This window comes from Ranitomeya variabilis, chromosome 4 (assembly GCF_051348905.1).
Source record: "Ranitomeya variabilis isolate aRanVar5 chromosome 4, aRanVar5.hap1, whole genome shotgun sequence".
Lineage (NCBI taxonomy): Eukaryota > Metazoa > Chordata > Amphibia > Anura > Dendrobatidae > Ranitomeya > Ranitomeya variabilis.
In genome coordinates this window covers 228,005,686-228,024,029 of record NC_135235.1, presented here as the reverse complement: position 1 = coordinate 228,024,029, position 18,344 = coordinate 228,005,686, and the positions used below count along the sequence as shown (strand labels likewise).

Below are 18,344 nucleotides of genomic sequence, written 5' to 3'. Positions count from 1 at the left end.
GGGGAAAGGGGGAGAAAATGGAAAAAAATGAATAAATAAACGGGAACAACCAGAGGGCAGGGGAAGAGAAAAACAGAACCAACAGGCATACCTATATAGACAATAACATGTGCAGCAAACGCTGCCATCGGTTTCACTCCTTGTGTCCGCTAGCCACTGCCATTGGAAAAAAGACCCACTATAAAAAAGTATGAAAAGAGAAAAATATTAGTGATTAAAAACAGACCGAAAAAAGAAAACCTAAAGGAGAATGAGGAGATATCCTACATTAGACAGGTTTGTAAATTATATTCAATGTTAAGGCCCTTGGGTTGCAAAGTCCCCAGTGTGTGAATCCACCTCCATTCCTTTTTCTTAAGTATTTTCAACCTGTCTGCGCCTTTGTACAGGAACACTGTCAATAACTCTAAAGCGTAATTGATTTACCGAATTCGTTTAACAGTCTGTCTTGTAAGTGTCCCACTCCGTGTTTCTTCACGTGTCAATCTCAATGCCTTATCCTTGTATCTCAACACCTCATTTTTTGGGAAACCTCTTGTTATAAATTTTTGACACATCTCCTATAGCCTTGAGTCAAGTTTCTCCTCACACGTCACAATCCTTCATACTCTAATCATTTGGCTCCACGGTAGAGAACTCGCCATTTTCCGTGGTTGATTACTATTGAAAAGTAAACTATTTCTATCTGTATTTTTCACAAACAGATCAGTATTCAGTTTGTTATCATTCTTATACACCAAAGTGTCCATACACTGTACCTGACTCATGGAATGTGTCAGAGTGAATTGCAACACCAAATATATTGTTGTCCAGTTCCATATGAAAGGCAAGAAGCTCTTCAAGGTTACCATCCCATATTAGGAAGATGTCATCAATATAATGCCACCAGGTTCAGACATGAAGCCAGAAGATGGAGCTGTACACATGCTTGTTCTCGTATACTGCCATATAGATGTTAGCATATGTGGGAGCGACATTAGTCCCCATGGCGGTACCCCTTAACTGCAAGAAGTAATCATCCCCAAAGAGGAAATAATTCCTCCTGAGGATGAACTCAAGCAGTGTGAGGACAAGCTGTGCAAAATCCGGGGCCATGTCCAAGCCTGATAGCACCTCAGACACAGCCTGAAGTCCCTTGTCATGTTCAATCGACGTATATAATGAGACAACATCAAATAAGGCCAAAATGGTGGACTCCGTAACCTCAATGTCATTAATTTTGTCCAAGAAATCATTAGTGTCCCTAATATAGGAGCGAGCAGAAACAGCAAAAGATCATAAAACTTGATCCAGGAAAATAGCAATACTATTGAAAAGGGACCCCCGACCAGATATAATAGGACGTCCGGGAGGGTTCGACATATCTTTATGTATTTTAGGAAGTACTTGTAGTACTGGTATAACAGGAGTATCGGCTATAAAATAATCAGACAGCTTGTGGTCAATGAGTCCATTGCGTAAGGAGTCGTCGACCACAAGCTGTAGTTCCTTTTGGAAAAGGGTAGTTGGATTACAAGGTAATTTTTTAATAAGGAGAATCATCTCCTAATTGACGTAATATTTCAGCCTTACATTTACAACTGTCCATAACAACCACCGCTCTGCCCTTATCGGCCTGTTTGATTGTAATTGCCGTGTTGTTAACTAAATCATTCAAAGTCTTTCTTTCCAGGGCTGTTAAATTCTATCCTTTCTTAGTACGAAAATTATTCCTCAGAAAACCCATATCTTTTTCAACTAATTGGATATACAATTCAATAAAATGATTCTTGCCAGGTGGCTGAAAGTTACGTTTGTTGTAAAGACATACCTCCTGTAAGGTAAAATCCCGAATAGGAGCCCCAATATTATCCACCACATTATCTTCTTTTACTGCAAAATATGAGGTCAATCGTAACCTTCTAAACAAAAGTGTACAAATGTCCTTCAAGTTCAAACCAATCTGGGGTATTAGAGGGACAGAAAGAAAGAACTCTTGAAAGGATGTCAAATTCAATCTTAAAGTTATTAACGATATTATTTAGGTGTCCTTCCGTTTCTTCTCCATGTTCCGTGTCCTAATCGTGGTGTTGTGCATCACTCTCTGTTCCCGAACCATACCTTTTCCTCCTATGTTTACGGTCACCTCTGCAGCCCATCCTTTTGGTGTTGTTTTGTCTATTTTGTATTTTTCCCAAAAATATGCCGACGTAGCTCCTCCCGCACTGGAGTCATCCATAGATTCCGATTCAGCAGTGGTAAAACCAAACTTATACTAGTTCTTTTTCTGTGGTCTCCTACGTCTACGTGCCTGCATATATTTTCATTTTCTATCATTGTGTATTGTTGAAAACCTGTATACCAGGAAAAAATGAGGCCTGTTCTATAGTCCTCATCTCGAAACCATTTTGTCCTTTTTTTTCATTTCAATATCTCCACAAAATTTCAGTAGGTTTTCATCCAACTTAGTCTTCAAAGAACTTAATTCCTGTGCGGTCAGCTGTGTCATCAATTGATTTTCCAAATCAATAATGCCTTTTTTTGATTGTCTCCATCTCTATACGTAAAAATTCAATGTTAAGCAACATGACATCATAGGCAAACAAATTAGTGATCGATTCAAATTTAGTGCAGAACTGCACATTATCAGGCAGCAGTGTGGGTCTTAAATGTGGTCGTAGTCGACGTTGGACTCTATGTGCCTTGTAGTATTCAGTAAGCGTGGTGACATGTAGCTCAAAGGAGGTGAGTTTCCTCCTCTCATTTTCCCCCTTTCTCCTGAGCATGTCAATTGTTGGTTTATTTAAAAAAAAAGTATTATCTGTGTTAGAGCCAAACAGTTTCCTTATGGCATCATCATCGGTATACGAAAAGGTAATGGCGGTATCTGGATCACCCACCTCCAGATCTGTACTTGCTTCCGTCATCATGATTGGGATACAGACAATCTCCTTCACTGGTGGAAATCACACATCTATAATGAGTATAATATAAGTTCACATCTCAAATAGGTCAATGCTCATGTTTTTTATGCAAAATTGTAATACATCATCAGCCATCAGAAAAAAATGAATCCATAACCCCATGGACACCATAAAAGAATCACCAAGGAGGGCGTCCCCAACATTTTTTTGAAATATTACGTAAATGAGGAGATGATTCTGTTTATAAAACATTATCTTGTGATCCAACTAACCATTTCCAAAAGGAACTACAGCTTGTGGTCAATGGCTCCTTACGCAATGGACTCATTGACCACAAGCTGTCTGAATATTTTATAGCCGATACTCCTGTTATACCAGTACTATATGTACTCCATAAAATACATAAAGATATGTCGAACCCTCCTGAACGTCCTATTGTATCTGGTCGGGGATCCCTTTTCAATAGGATTGCTATTTTCCTGGATCGGGTTTAACGATCTTTTGCTGTTTCTCCTATATTAGAGACACTAATGATTTCTTGGACAAAGTTAATGACATTGGGGTTACGGAGTCCACCATTTTGGCCTCATTTGATGTTGCCTTGTTATATACGTCGATTGAACATGACAAGGGACTTCAGGCTGTGTCTGAGGTGCTATCAGGTTGGGGCATGGCCCGGATTGTGCACAGCTTGTCCTCACACTGCTTGAGTTCATCCTCAGGAGGAATTATTTCCTCTTTGCAGAAGATTACCTTGCAGTTACGGGGTACCGTCAGGGTACCCCATACACTGGGGTCAAGGAAGAGTTAAAACATCTCATACATTGACGACAAGGGAGAGTTAGGACAACCCCATACACTGGGATTCAAGGGAGATTAAGGACACCCCCACACAGTGGGGGTCAAGGGACAGTCAGGAGACCCCCATACCCTGGGATCAAGGGGGAATCAGAACGTCCCCATACCCTGGAATCAAGGGAAGTCACAAAAAGTAAAAAACTGAGGGTCAAAAGAGAGTTACGACACTCCCATACACAGGGTGTCAGGACACCCCATACATTGGGGGTCAATGGAAAGTCAGGACTGCTCCATACATGGGGGGAAGGGGGCAAAGAAGAGGAACTCCCATAGACTTGGGGTCGAAAGAGAGTCAGAACGCCCAATACTCTGAGGGTCAAGGGAAAGGCAGACCCATACACTGTCAACGGAAAGTCAGGAACCCCTAATGGCTAGAGGTTAGGGGAGAGAAAAGACACCCCCAAATACTGGGGTCAGTGAGGTCAGGAGACCACCAGACATTGGGAGTCAAAAAAGAATAAGATGTGGATGGCTGTCTTACTGATAATTGCTATAGGGATAATAATGTCTTATAGGGATTCCCAGTGTTTATAAATAAACAATAATAATTGTATCACTTTCTCATATACTCGGGGAGGCCGCCCATTTAACATTGAATACAATTGTGCTAGTGTTCCCTGTTATCAACTATTGGATGCAATTGAAAACCAGCTATTGTATTTTGTAAATATAATGGCTTTTATTGTTCTCTGTTATCTGCCATGGTCAATCTGGGGAGAAGTTGGGATTATAGGGTCCTTCAATAGGTTGTGTGATAATAAATCTAAATCTTTTGCATTTTAAATCCTCGCCGCTTGTTGTCAGGGAATAGAAACATCTGAGGGTGAAATCTGTACAGATCTAATACTGCTCACAGCAGAGGGTTTGTTACAATTGTATCAAGTCGAGGTAATCCTTTATGAACTAAATCAGCAGTACTAATCCATCTTCTGTTTTGATGGTTTGTTACAATGTATCAGTGCAGCTGACACGTCGCAGTCTGGATTGTGATTATAACAGTCGCGTGCAATATCCTGTATTACTCACGGGAGCGGTTTCGTGTCACTGGGGCAGTGACAGACACGGATCTGCTCTCGGTGAAACTTTTTCTTGGCTGAAAGTGAAACTGACTTTACCTGCCGAGCGAGTCGTCATCAGAGAAACAATGCAAGCTATTGATGGCGGAAGTCTCTGGAATCACTGTTATTATAGTGTACATGACAACCAACGCAGGCACTATTATAACCAAAATCGCCACCCATGACCCCCTTTAACATATCTAATGCAGATTATTTCTGCTGTGACTGGTTGGCCGACAGCTTGGACACCACTAAACAGCAATTTCCATTTAAATTGGTGCAATATTCTCAGCCGAGTACTTCTCTAATCTATTTCTGTAGGGTTTGTCATGCAGAGCTCCAAACTCCCTGCATGGGCATAGGCAAATAGTCACGCTCCATGATCACCACTAGAGGGAGCTAAGTTACCTGCCACCTTTCTCACAGCTCTTGGTCAAGGCTTATTTACACCAGCAGATGACTGGTCAATCTAACAAAAACTGCATGTATGAGTCTAGGCTAAGGCACCGTAGGAGTCCCAATACTAGACCCAGCCCAGGGCTTATTAGGAATCCCATCACCAGACCTGGCCCAGGGCTCATTAAGAGTCCCATCACTAGACCCAGCCTAGGACTTAATAGGAATCCCATCACCAGACCCAGCCCAGGGCTCATTAAGAGTCCCATCACTAGACCCAGCCTAGGACTTAATAGGAATCCCATCACCAGACCCAGCCCAGGGCTCATTAAGAGTCCCATCACTAGACCCAGCCCAGGGCTTATTAGGAATCCCATCACCAGACCCGGCCCAGGGCTCATTAAGAGTCCCATCACTAGACCCAGCCTAGGACTTAATAGGAATCCCATCACCAGACCCAGCCCAGGGCTCATTAAGAGTCCCATCACCAGACCCAGCCCAGGGCTCATTAAGAGTCCCATCACTAGACCCAGCCCAGGGCTTATTAGGAATCCCATCACCAGACCCGGCCCAGGGCTCATTAAGAGTCCCATCACTAGACCCAGCCTAGGACTTAATAGGAATCCCATCACCAGACCCAGCCCAGGGCTCATTAAGAGTCCCATCACCAGACCCAGCCCAGGGCTCATTAAGAGTCCCATCACTAGACCCAGCCCAGGGCTTATTAGGAATCCCATCACCCAGGGCTCATTAAGAGTCCCATCACTAGACCCAGCCCAGGGCTTATTAGGAATCCCAACACTAGACCCAGCCCAGGGCTTATTAGGAATCCCATCACCAGACCTGGCCCAGGGCTCATTAAGAGTCCCATCACTAGACCCAGCCCAGGGCTTATTAGGAATCCCATCACTAGACCCAGCCTAGGGCTGAATAGGAGTCATAGCACTAGTCCCAACCCAGGGATCATCATGAGTCCCATCACTAGACCCAGCCTAGGGTTCTATAGGAGTCCCAATACTAGACCCATCCCAGTGATCATTAGGAGTCCCAATACTTGACACAGCACAGGGATCATTAGGAGTTACATCACTAGTTCCAAACCAGGGCTTATTAGGAGTCTCAGCACTAACTAGTCTCAACCCAAGGATCATTAGGAGTCCCAATACAAGTCCCAACGCATGGATGATTAGGAGTTCCATTACTAGTCTCAACCCAAGGATCATTAGGCGTCCCATTACTAGACCCAGCCCAGCGATCATTAGGCGTCCCATTACTAGTCTCAGTCCATGGAGCCCAGCAGAGCTCTGGAATAGAGCAGGACCTGTGATACAGACACCTTCCCATTATATGAGTCAGCTGAGTGCTGGGTGAATACTCTGCATAGTTAGACATGTTATCTCTTGGTGAGACATGACTGCAGTCATGATGGTAAACAAGCCTGAGATAAGTATAATGTGGAGCTCCAGCCTAATAGATCTACCTGTGTATTATTATGAATCACTCCGCAGTGCCAGCAACAGAAACTTAACGAGCCACAAACAAAATGATCTGCAGCTTATTAATGGGTAACATGTCTGGAGAATTTGGCTGACAACAGAGAACAGTAGATTGAAGTTAGTAGACTGTAGTTAGATGTCAGTGTCCATTTAAAGGGAACCTGTCACCCCGTTTTTTCCGTATGAGATAAAAATACTGTTAAATAGGGCCTGAGCTGTGCATTGCAATAGTGTATTTTGTGGACCCCGATTCCCCACCTATGCTGCCGAAATACGTTACCAAAGTAGTCGTTTTCACCTGTCAATCAGGCTGGTCTGGTCATATGGGCGTGGTGTCTTCCCCCAGATCTTGCTTAGTTTTCCGTTGGTGGCGTAGTGGTGTGCGCATGCCCAAGGTCCCTAATCCACTGCACACGGGAGTGAAAAGATCGCGATGTGCGGTATTTCATTGGTGATCGGTGGGCGCGGCCATCTTCCTTTGGCCGCGCGTGCACAGAAGCGGCGCTCTGCTGGCCGCGGCTTCAGGAAAATGGCCGCGGGATGCCGCGCGTGCGCAGATGAAGATCGCGGCGGCCATTTTCCTGAAGTCGAGATGCGAACTTTGCCATTTTCCTGAAGCCGCGGCCAGCAAAGCGCCGCTTCTGCGCACGCGCAGCCAAAGGAAGATGGCCGCCCCCACCGATCACCAATGAAATACCGCACATCGCGATCTTTTCACTCCCCTGTGCAGTGGATTCGGGACCTTGGGCATGCGCACACCACTACGCCACCAATGGAAAACTACGCAAGATCTGGGGGAAGACACCACGCCCTTTTGACCAGACCAGCCTGATTGACAGGCGAAAACGACTACTTTGGTAACGTATTTCGGCAGCATAGGTGGGGAATCGGGGTCCACAAAATACACTATTGCAATGCACAGCTCAGGCCCTATTTAACAGTATTTTTATCTCATACGGAAAAAACGGGGTGACAGGTTCCCTTTAAATGAAATCACCATAATCTCATAGTCATCCAGCCAGCGAGGGGAGAGGAGATGAGGCAGAGGCGCCTGGCTCCACAGGGGCATTTAGTCGCAGACTCTCACAGTAGACATTTTAATGCCTCTTTACTTGTCCTTAGTTGCCCTGGATGAGTTGTCCGGGGCTCGTTCACACGGCACAATCTGAATGATATCACATGGATGAATTTATATATTGTTTAGCTGTCTCTTTAAGAAGAAGATTGAGGTAGGTGGAAACAAATATTTTTCATAGCAGAAGTTACAAGTAACACTGACAACAATGTACTGAAGACGAGGAATCCTACTGTAGCTCTTCAGCTCTGTGCGCCACCTGCAGGGAACACTGAGCATAGCAGCCTGGTACTCACTAAGGGTGGAAGTGCTTCAAATTAAATTCTATCTTCTATCTATTATCTATCTATTATCTATTATTCATCTATCTATGATCAATTATCATCTATTATTTATCTATCTATCTATCTATCTATCTATCTATCCATCTATCTATGATCTACTTATTATCTATCTATTATCCATCTATTATTTATCTATTATCTATCTATCTCTATATTATCTATTTATTCATCCATCCAATATTTCTATAAAATAAGGAAACTTTGCAAATATTTGTAGACAATTGACAGTTTGCATTTGTATTGTAATTTTACCCTAATTTTCATTTAAAGGCGATAAATCTCCAAATGAACAGATAAAGAGAGAAATCTAGCTGGTGGAATAAACAGCTCTGTAGTCCCTGAACGTCTGCCAGTCACACATGCCAGTGACAGCGGCTACGCTTCAAAAAGAAGCTCGTTAATTGCTTGTGACGCATCATGTCCTATGTGCCCTCTGCCATTAATGTGTTACTTGGACATGGATGAGGGCAGAGGGCAAACAACAATGGAGCCCAAGGGTTGTATTTTGTATGTAAACTATATATTAATTTTTGTTATGTTGTAAACACATTACATTACTGATCCTGAGTTACATCCTGTATTATACTCCAGAGCTGCACTCACTATTCTGCTGGTGCAGTTACTGTGTACATACATTACATTACTGATCCTGAGTAACATCCTGTATTATACCCCAGAGCTACACTCACTATTCTGCTGGTGCAGTCACTGTGTACATACATTACATTACTGATCCTGAGTTACATCCTGTATTATACCCCAGAGCTGCACTCACTATTCTGCTGGTGCAATCACTGTGTACATATATTACTGATCCTGAGTTACATCATATATTATACTCCAGAGCTGCACTCACTATTCTGCTGGTGCAATCACTGTGTACATACATTACTGATCCTCAGTTACATCCTGCATTATACCCCAGAGCTACACTCACTATTCTGCTGGTGCAGTCACTGTGTACATACATTACATTACTGATCCTGAGTTACATCCTGTATTATACCCCAGAGCTGCACTCACTATTCTGCTGGTGCAATCACTGTGTATATACATTACTGACCCTGAGTTACATCCTGTATTATACTCCAGTGCTGCACTCACTATTCTGCTGGTGCAATCACTGTGTACATACATTACTGATCCTCAGTTACATCCTGCATTATACCCCAGAGCTGCACTCACTATTCTGCTGGTGCAGTCACTGTGTACATACATTACATTACTGATCCTGAGTTGCATCCTGTATTATACCCCAGAGCTGCACTCATTATTCTGCTGGTGCAGTCACTGTGTACATACATTACATTACTTATCCTGAGTTACCTCCTGTATTATACGCCAGAGCTGCACTCACTATTCTGCTGGTGCAGTCACTGTGTACATACATTACATTACTGATCCTGAGTTATATCCTGTATTATATCCCAGAGCAGCACTCACTATTCTGCTGGTGCAGTCACTGTATACATACATTACATTACTGATCCTGAGTTACATCCTGTATTATACCCCAGAGCTGCACTCACTATTCTGCTGGTGCAATCACTGTGTACATATATTACTGATCCTGAGTTACATCATATATTATACTCCAGAGCTGCACTCACTATTCTGCTGGTGCAATCACTGTGTACATACATTACTGATCCTCAGTTACATCCTGCATTATACCCCAGAGCTACACTCACTATTCTGCTGGTGCAGTCACTGTGTACATACATTACATTACTGATCCTGAGTTACATCCTGTATTATACCCCAGAGCTGCACTCACTATTCTGCTGGTGCAATCACTGTGTATATACATTACTGACCCTGAGTTACATCCTGTATTATACTCCAGTGCTGCACTCACTATTCTGCTGGTGCAATCACTGTGTACATACATTACTGATCCTCAGTTACATCCTGCATTATACCCCAGAGCTGCACTCACTATTCTGCTGGTGCAGTCACTGTGTACATACATTACATTACTTATCCTGAGTTACCTCCTGTATTATACGCCAGAGCTGCACTCACTATTCTGCTGGTGCAGTCACTGTGTACATAAATTGCATTACTGATCCTAAGTTACATCCTGTATTATATTCCAGAGCTTCACTCACTATTCTGCTGGTGCAATCACTGTGTACATACATTACATTACTGATTCTGAGTTACCTCCTGTATTATACCCCAGAGCTGCACTCACTATTCTGCTGGTGCAGTCACTGTGTACGTAAATTGCATTACTGATCCTGAGTTACATCCTGTATTATACTCCAAAGCTGCACTCACTATTCTGCTGGTGCAGTCACTGTGTACATACATTACTGATCCTGAGTTACATCCTGTATTATACCCCAGAGCTGCGCTCACTATTCTGCTGGTGCAGTCACTGTGTACATACATTACATTACTGATCCTGAGTTACCTCCTGTATTATATTCCAGAGCTGCACTCACTATTCTGCTGGTGCAGTCACTGTGTACATACATTACATTACTGATCCTGAGTTATATCCTGTATTATATCCCAGAGCAGCACTCACTATTCTGCTGGTGCAGTCACTGTATACATACATTACATTGCTGATCCTGAGTTACATCCTGTATTATACTCCAGAGCTGCACTCACTATTCTGCTGGTGCAGTCACTGTGTACATACATTACATTACTGATCCTGAGTTACCTCCTGTATTATATTCCAGAGCTGCACTCACTATTCTGCTGGTGCAGACACTGTGTACATACATTGCATTACTGATCCTGAGTTACCTCCTGTATTATATTCCAGAGCTGCACTCACTATTCTGCTGGTGCAGTCACTGTGTACATACATTACATTACTGATCCTGAGTTACAGCCTGTATTATACCCCAGAGCTGCACTCACTATTCTGCTGGTGCAGTCACTGTGTACATACACTACTGATCATGAGTTACCTCCTGTGTTACACTCCAGAGCTGCACTCACTATTCTGCTGGTGCAGTCACTGTGTACATACATTACATTACTGATCCCGAATTGCATCCTGTATTATACCCCAGAGCCGCAATCACTATTCTGCTGGTGCAGTCACTGTGTACATACATTACATTACTGATCCTGAGTTACCTCCTGTATTATATTCCAGAGCTGCACTCACTATTCTGCTGGTGCAGTCACAGTGTACATACATTACATTACTGATCCTGAGTTACCTCCTGTATTATATTCCAGAGCTGCACTCACTATTCTGCTGGTGCAGTCACTGTGTACATACATTACTGATCCTGAGTTATATCCTGTATTATATCCCAGAGCTGCACTCACTATTCTGCTGGTGCAGTCACTGTGTACATACATTACATTACTGATCCTGAGTTACCTCCTGTATTATATTCCAGAGCTGCACTCACTATTCTGCTGGTGCAGTCACTGTGTACATACATTACATTACTGATCCTGAGTTACATCCAATATTATACTCCAGAGCTGCACTCACTATTCTGCTGGTGCAGTCACTGTGTACATACATTACATTACTGATCCTGAGTTACCTCCTGTATTATATTCCAGAGCTGCACTCCCTATTCTGCTGGTGCAGTCACTGTGTACATACATTACATTACTGATCCTGAGTTACATCCAATATTATACTCCAGAGTTGCACTCACTATTCTGCTGGTGCAGTCACTGTGTACAACTGTACATACATTACATTACTGATCCTGAGTTACATCCAATATTATACCCCAGAGCTGCACTCACTATTCTGCTGGTGCAGTCACTGTGTACATACACTACTGATCATGAGTTACCTCCTGTGTTACACTCCAGAGCTGCACTCACTATTCTGCTGGTGCAGTCACTGTGTACATACATTACATTACTGATCCTGAGTTATATCCTGTATTATATCCCAGAGCAGCACTCACTATTCTGCTGGTGCAGTCACTGTATACATACATTACATTGCTGATCCTGAGTTACATCCTGTATTATACTCCAGAGCTGCACTCACTATTCTGCTGGTGCAGTCACTGTGTACATACATTACATTACTGATCCTGAGTTACCTCCTGTATTATATTCCAGAGCTGCACTCACTATTCTGCTGGTGCAGACACTGTGTACATACATTACATTACTGATCCTGAGTTACCTCCTGTATTATATTCCAGAGCTGCACTCACTATTCTGCTGGTGCAGTCACTGTGTACAACTGTACATACATTACATTACTGATCCTGAGTTACATCCAATATTATACCCCAGAGCTGCACTCACTATTCTGCTGGTGCAGTCACTGTGTACATACACTACTGATCATGAGTTACCTCCTGTGTTACACTCCAGAGCTGCACTCACTATTCTGCTGGTGCAGTCACAGTGTACATACATTACATTACTGATCCTGAGTTACAGCCTGTATTATACCCCAGAGCTGCACTCACTATTCTGCTGGTGCAGTCACTGTGTACAACTGTACATACATTACATTACTGATCCTGAGTTACATCCAATATTATACCCCAGAGCTGCACTCACTATTCTGCTGGTGCAGTCACTGTGTACATACACTACTGATCATGAGTTACCTCCTGTGTTACACTCCAGAGCTGCACTCACTATTCTGCTGGTGCAGTCACAGTGTACATACATTACATTACTGATCCTGAGTTACCTCCTGTATTATATTCCAGAGCTGCACTCACTATTCTGCTGGTGCAGTCACTGTGTACATACATTACTGATCCTGAGTTATATCCTGTATTATATCCCAGAGCTGCACTCACTATTCTGCTGGTGCAGTCACAGTGTACATACATTACATTACTGATCCTGAGTTACATCCTGTATTATACTCCAGAGCTGCACTCACTATTCTGCTGGTGCAGTCACTGTGTACATACATTACATTACTGATCCTGAGTTACCTCCTGTATTATATTGCAGAGCTGCACTCACTATTCTGCTGGTGCAGACACTGTGTACATACATTATATTACTGATCCTGAGTTACATCCTGTATTATACTCCAGAGCTGCACTCACTATTCTGCTGGTGCAGTCACTGTGTACATACATTACATTACTGATCCTGAGTTACCTCCTGTATTATATTCCAGAGCTGCACTCACTATTCTGCTGGTGCAGACACTGTGTACATACATTACATTACTGATCCTGAGTTACATCCTGTATTATACCCCAGAGCTGCACTCACTATTCTGCTGGTGCAGTCACTGTGTACATACATAACATTACTGATCCTGAGTTACCTCCTGTATTATACTCCAGAGCTGCACTCACTATTCTGCTGGTGCAGTCACTGTGTACATACATTACATTACTGATCCTGAGTTACCTCCTGTATTATATTCCAGAGCTGCACTCACTATTCTGCTGGTGCAGTCACTGTGTACATACATTACATTACTGATCCTGAGTTACATCCAATATTATACTCCAGAGCTGCACTCACTATTCTACTGGTGCAGTCACTGTGTACATACATTACATTACTGATCCTGAGTTACCTCCTGTATTATATTCCAGAGCTGCACTCCCTATTCTGCTGGTGCAGTCACTGTGTACATACATTACATTACTGATCCTGAGTTACATCCAATATTATACTCCAGAGCTGCACTCACTATTCTGCTGGTGCAGTCACTGTGTACAACTGTACATACATTACATTACTGATCCTGAGTTACATCCAATATTATACCCCAGAGCTGCACTCACTATTCTGCTGGTGCAGTCACTGTGTACATACACTACTGATCATGAGTTACCTCCTGTGTTACACTCCAGAGCTGCACTCACTATTCTGCTGGTGCAGTCACTGTGTACATACATTACATTACTGATCCCGAATTGCATCCTGTATTATACCCCAGAGCCGCAATCACTATTCTGCTGGTGCAGTCACTGTGTACATACATTACATTACTGATCCTGAGTTACCTACTGTATTATATTCCAGAGCTGCACTCACTATTCTGCTGGTGCAGTCACAGTGTACATACATTACATTACTGATCCTGAGTTACCTCCTGTATTATATTCCAGAGCTGCACTCACTATTCTGCTGGTGCAGTCACTGTGTACATACATTACTGATCCTGAGTTATATCTTGTATTATATCCCAGAGCTGCACTCACTATTCTGCTGGTGCAGTCACAGTGTACATGCATTACATTACTGATCCTGAGTTACATCCTGTATTATACTCCAGAGCTGCACTCACTATTCTGCTGGTGCAGTCACAGTGTACATACATTACATTACTGATCCTGAGTTACCTCCTGTATTATATTGCAGAGCTGCACTCACTATTTTGCTGGTGCAGACACTGTGTACATACATTATGTTACTGATCCTGAGTTACATCCTGTATTATACTCCAGAGCTGCACTCACTATTCTGCTGGTGCAGTCACTGTGTACATACATTACATTACTGATCCTGAGTTACCTCCTGTATTATATTCCAGAGCTGCACTCACTATTCTGCTGGTGCAGTCACTGTGTACATACATTACATTACTGATCCTGAGTTACAGCCTGTATTATACCCCAGAGCTGCACTCACTATTCTGCTGGTGCAGTCACTGTGTACATACACTACTGATCATGAGTTACCTCCTGTGTTACACTCCAGAGCTGCACTCACTATTCTGCTGGTGCAGTCACTGTGTACATACATTACACTACTGATCCTGAGTTACATCCTGTATTATACCCCAGAGCTGCACTCACTATTCTGCTGGTGCAGTCACTGTGTACATACATTACATTACTGATCCTGAGTTACATCCTGTATTATACTCCAGAGCTGCACTCACTATTCTGCTGGTGCAGTCACTGTGTACATACATTACATTACTGATCCTGAGTTATATCCTGTATTATATCCCAGAGCTGCACTCACTATTCTGCTGGTGCAGTCACTGTGTACATACATTACATTACTGATCCTGAGTTACCTCCTGTATTATATTCCAGAGCTGCACTCCCTATTCTGCTGGTGCAGTCACTGTGTACATACATTACTGATCCTGAGTTACATCCAATATTATACTCCAGAGCTGCACTCACTATTCTGCTGGTGCAGTCACTGTGTACATACATTACTGATCCTGAGTTACATCCAATATTATACTCCAGAGCTGCACTCACTATTCTGCTGGTGCAGTCACTGTGTACATACATTACATTACTGATCCTGAGTTACATCCTGTATTATACCCCAGAGCTGCACTCACTATTCTGCTGGTGCAGTCACTGTGTACATACATAACATTACTGATCCTGAGTTACCTCCTGTATTATACTCCAGAGCTGCACTCACTATTCTGCTGGTGCAGTCACTGTGTACATACATTACATTACTGATCCTGAGTTACCTCCTGTATTATACCCCAGAGCTGCACTCACTATTCTGTATATGTGGGTTAGGTACAGAGGACGGCTCAGGACTTGTACCTTACAAGGACCATACTAAGGACCAGGGAGCTCTCATTACGGGTGGAATAAAGGTGATTCCGGCAGATAAATAGGAAAGGCTTCTTTACAGTTAGAGCAGTCACACTGTGGAATGTCGACCACAGAAGGTGTTACATATTTGTCAGTCTCCCTGTAACATTTTCTCGGTGCCTGGTAGGAAAGCTTTCTATCTTATCTCAGGCTGCACAAACAGATTTTGGAAATCATTAACTATTTTGCAGTTTCTGTTGGCAGCCGGGGGGAGGGGGGGGGTGACGGACACTTTTCATTTTTGTGCACAACGTATTTCTACATGTTACATTTCTTTTTTTATATGATGAAAATATAACTATAACAAAACTTTCAATTATTTTGTAAGAAAATAGCTGAACAATTGTAACAAATGACTTCCGGACTGAGTGAAGGTGAATTGACAGCTGCATTTGTTTTTGGTTTTATCTCCGCTGCTGCCACCTGGTGGTGAATAGATGCAGGTGGCAAAACATTCCTGAGGGATTGCTCATTTCCTGTAATTATTTCTGGAGCTTGATAACATATGACCTTATCGGTAATCAGCAGTCACGTGATCACATTTAGTTTTAGGGTATGTGCACACATTGCGGTTTTTGCTGCGGATCCTCAGCGTTTTTGACGCTGCGGATCTGCAGCAGTTTTCCATGCGGTGTACAGTACAATGTTAACCTATGGAAAACAAAAACCGCTGTGCACATGCTGCGGAAAAAAACGCAGCGGTTTATTTTCCGCAGCATGTCAATTCTTTGTGCGGATTCCGCTGCAGGTTTACACCTGCTCCAATAGAAATCTGCAGGTGAAAACCCGCAGAGGAAACCACAAAAGAAACTGCGATAAATCCACAGTAAAAACCGCAGCGGTTTTTCACTGCGGATTTTGCAAATCCGCTGCGGAAAATTCCGCAATGGAATCCGCAGCGTGTGCACATGGCCTTAGGAGTTTGCGCGCCTGTCAGATCTCCATCTGTGGGACATTTGTAGAATATTCTTTGCCACCAATGTGTGTGTGATGAGACAACCCCTTTAAGTGTAAGTTCAGCGGTCGCTATTCTATTTTTGTCCACAAGGGGGCGTGAAGTTTCCGTAAAAGTCAATGGGGGGGGGGGGTTTAAAGGTTTCCCAAAATGCATTGTATTCTGATACCCGGAAGCTAGCAAATTTCGATGCAGCTTTGGATGTGAATGGAGAAGAAAGCGTGTCCTTTTGTTCCTGTGGTCTGGCCCTCCACATTACCAGAGAATCCTCTGGTGGGCCGTAACTTTTCTTTCAGGTGCATCCAAAGCGGTAGACTTCGGTGCCCTTGAGTCAGGGACAACCCACCATCACCAATCGATTCCTAACATTGGGTATTTTATGGGTATACTGTGCCGGACGACAATTAGCCTGGGTCTGAAAGACCCCTTTAATGATAATTAATTGGTTTTGCGTAGAAGAAAGGTGGACCCTCAGAATCAAGTCCTTGGTTGGTCCAACATTGCTCGGTCTGACCCTGGATGTGGACTTCCCCTTTAAGTGTCCTTATTTCGGAGGTCTTTGCCTCTTTGCTCCCGTGAAGCTCAGCTATAGAAGCGGAATAATCGGTTGATGGCCGCACACTGATCTTTTGTGTGTCGGGCCTGTGTCACGCTTGTTTTCCATGAGTGTAGGTGTGACGTGTGCTGGGAATGCTCCTCGGGAATGTGGAGAATGCGCCCAGTGTAAAGCCCCATTCTGCGGTGACACTACATGGCGTCGCTTCAGAAAAAGCTCTGTCCGCCATTGTCCCTTTGGGGGTGGAATTTGGTCAATGAGCCCAACCTGTGGGGCACACAATGACATGAATGTGAGTCCAGAGCCGTGGAGAATTGACTCAAGGAAATTGTTGCATCTGATTTTCCAGAGTTAATGAGCGTTTCCCCCTACAACTGACATCTCTAATGAGCGCCACTCCGGCTCTAACTTTCCTAGAGTCCTGAATCTCTAATACATCTTATAGCTGCAAAACTTTGAATAGTTTGCAGATCATTGCCAGGGTACCGGCCACCTCTGAGGTTTCAGCGGTGGCCGCTTTGCTAGGCAAGGAGCATACACTTGCTATACAAGTAGCAAGCGCTGCTCTTCAGACTCGTCCAAAGCTGCATTTGATCAGAGCACAGTGGCCGCCAGCCTGACAATCCGCGGCTACCAGAAACTTCTCGCATCATGACCCTGAAAATCAAACTTGAGATAATCCCTTTAATTATTTTTTTTAGAGAAGCTGCATGTGAGCAAAACAGTATGACCTGCAGACTGAAACATTCGCCTGCACTGATACATTGTTGCAAACACTGGAATGTAAACAGTAAAATCTGCAGTAAATCACTCAAAATCAGATTCATAGGAAAGTCATTGTTTTGGCACAGGATAAAAAAATCTCACAGAACTTCCTCCTGTAAAATGATACATACAGGTCCTTCTCAAAAAATTAGCATATAGTGTTAAGTTTCATTATTTACCATAATGTAATGATTACAATTAAACTTTCATATATTATAGATTCATTATCCACCAACTGAAATTTGTCAGGTCTTTTATTGTTTTAATACTGATGATTTTGGCCTACAACTCCTGATAACCCAAAAAACCTGTCTCAATAAATTAGCATATCAAGAAAAGGTTCTCTAAACGACCTATTACCCTAATCTTCTGAATCAACTAATTAACTCTAAACACATGCAAAAGATGAGGCTTTTAAAAACTC

At 43.1% G+C, this 18,344-nt stretch overlaps 2 protein-coding genes across 9 annotated transcripts in view; one reads left to right on the top strand and one right to left on the bottom strand.

Annotated features, from left to right (window-relative positions):
* The window catches only part of LSR (lipolysis stimulated lipoprotein receptor), a 30,398-nt gene extending 30,225 nt beyond the window's left edge, over positions 1–173 (bottom strand). Inside the window, exon 1 of one of the 2 annotated variants that reach the window (XM_077260145.1) lies at positions 92–173. In XM_077260145.1, the coding sequence (XP_077116260.1) occupies positions 92–128 (37 nt within the window). In that variant the 5' untranslated portion in view covers positions 129–173. The remainder of the gene's footprint in view (positions 1–91) is intronic. The other variant, XM_077260143.1, reaches the window with a different exon arrangement.
* The window catches only part of MAG (myelin associated glycoprotein), a 95,134-nt gene that overhangs the window by 4,047 nt on the left and 72,743 nt on the right, over positions 1–18,344 (top strand). The gene's annotated exons all lie outside the window — the stretch shown is intronic.